The sequence below is a fragment of the Poecilia formosa genome, unplaced genomic scaffold (assembly GCF_000485575.1).
Source record: "Poecilia formosa unplaced genomic scaffold, Poecilia_formosa-5.1.2 Scaffold653, whole genome shotgun sequence".
In the NCBI taxonomy this organism is placed as follows: domain Eukaryota; kingdom Metazoa; phylum Chordata; class Actinopteri; order Cyprinodontiformes; family Poeciliidae; genus Poecilia; species Poecilia formosa.
In genome coordinates, this window is record NW_006800592.1 from 56870 (window position 1) to 58032 (window position 1163).

Below are 1163 nucleotides of genomic sequence, written 5' to 3' on the forward strand. Positions count from 1 at the left end.
ATCAAGAGGAATTTGCGAGGCACTATGCGTTCAGACCCCAGCGGGGGAAGAGCTGCTAATTTAAGTGGAGTCATTTAATTTTATTTGTTATAAGTTATTGGGGTCTCAGTCAGTGGTTTGTATCGCTACGGTGAAAAAGTTTGATGCATTCATCTGCTTTATGTGTGATGGGATCTGAATTTACGGTTCAACTAGGTGAATATTAACTAAACTGCATAAAAATGCAGCTAAATAGCCGATGATAATATGATCAAAATTTCACAGGTAAAAGTAGTACAGGACCGATTTTATTTTAATGTTGGTTGAAATGACACAACAAATAAGTCTAGCACAACCTCTGCATGGGGCCCAAAATCCCTGCCAGTGCCCCCAGGAATAGGGATGAATATAAAACCTGCAGGACATTAAATGCTGAGGAACTGGATTGGAGACCTCTGGACTAGGCAATTCCAACTCCATCATTCTTATGTACTTGTAATGCATTGTTTCATATGGAAATTCAGTTTACCATCATGAAAGACACTCCCCCCCCCAAAAAAAATGTTTCATGTGAAAAACACATATCACCCATGAGGGTTCTCCTGAGTACATCTAAATGATGAATTTCACAGAAACCTTTTTCACAAGTTTGGCTTCAAAATGGCCTCTGACCCTGTAGAGGCCATTTTGACCAGTTTTCAGGTGACTCCTCAAACTATCCCCTCAGGAGAAGCTTTTTTCACAAGATTGTCATAAAAAAAGCCTCTCACTTGTATGACTTCTCTTGTGGACATCTAAATTACTAACTTGAGAGAAACTTTTTCCACATGATTCGCATGAAAAAGGTCTCTCACCTGTATGGATTCTCTTGTGGACTTTTAAACTACTAATTCGGGAAAAACGTTTTCCGCACGATTCGCATGAAAAAGGTCTCTCACCTGTATGAATTCTCTTGTGGACATTTAAGTGACTAATTCGACGGAAACTCTTTTCGCATGACTGGCATGAAAAAGGTTTCTCACCTGTATGAGTTCTCTTATGGTCATTTAAATCTCTATTTCGTGAGAAACATTTTCCGCATGATTCACACGAAAAAGGTCTCTCACCTGTATGAGTTCTCTTATGGTCATTTAAATCTCTATTTCGTGAGAAACATTTTCCGCATGATTCACACGAAAAAGGTC

At 39.0% G+C, this 1163-nt stretch overlaps 1 protein-coding gene across 1 annotated transcript; it reads right to left on the bottom strand.

The window, feature by feature from the left end:
- Positions 1-274: 274 nt before the first annotated feature.
- On the bottom strand, positions 275-1158 carry LOC107834528 (gastrula zinc finger protein XlCGF17.1-like; the record flags this gene model as incomplete). Its single annotated transcript, XM_016666056.1, is given in 1 exon segment — positions 275-1158. A coding segment is annotated over 1 exon segment (567 nt), but the record flags the coding sequence as incomplete, so codon positions are not given.
- Between the last annotated feature and the right edge of the window lie 5 nt (positions 1159-1163).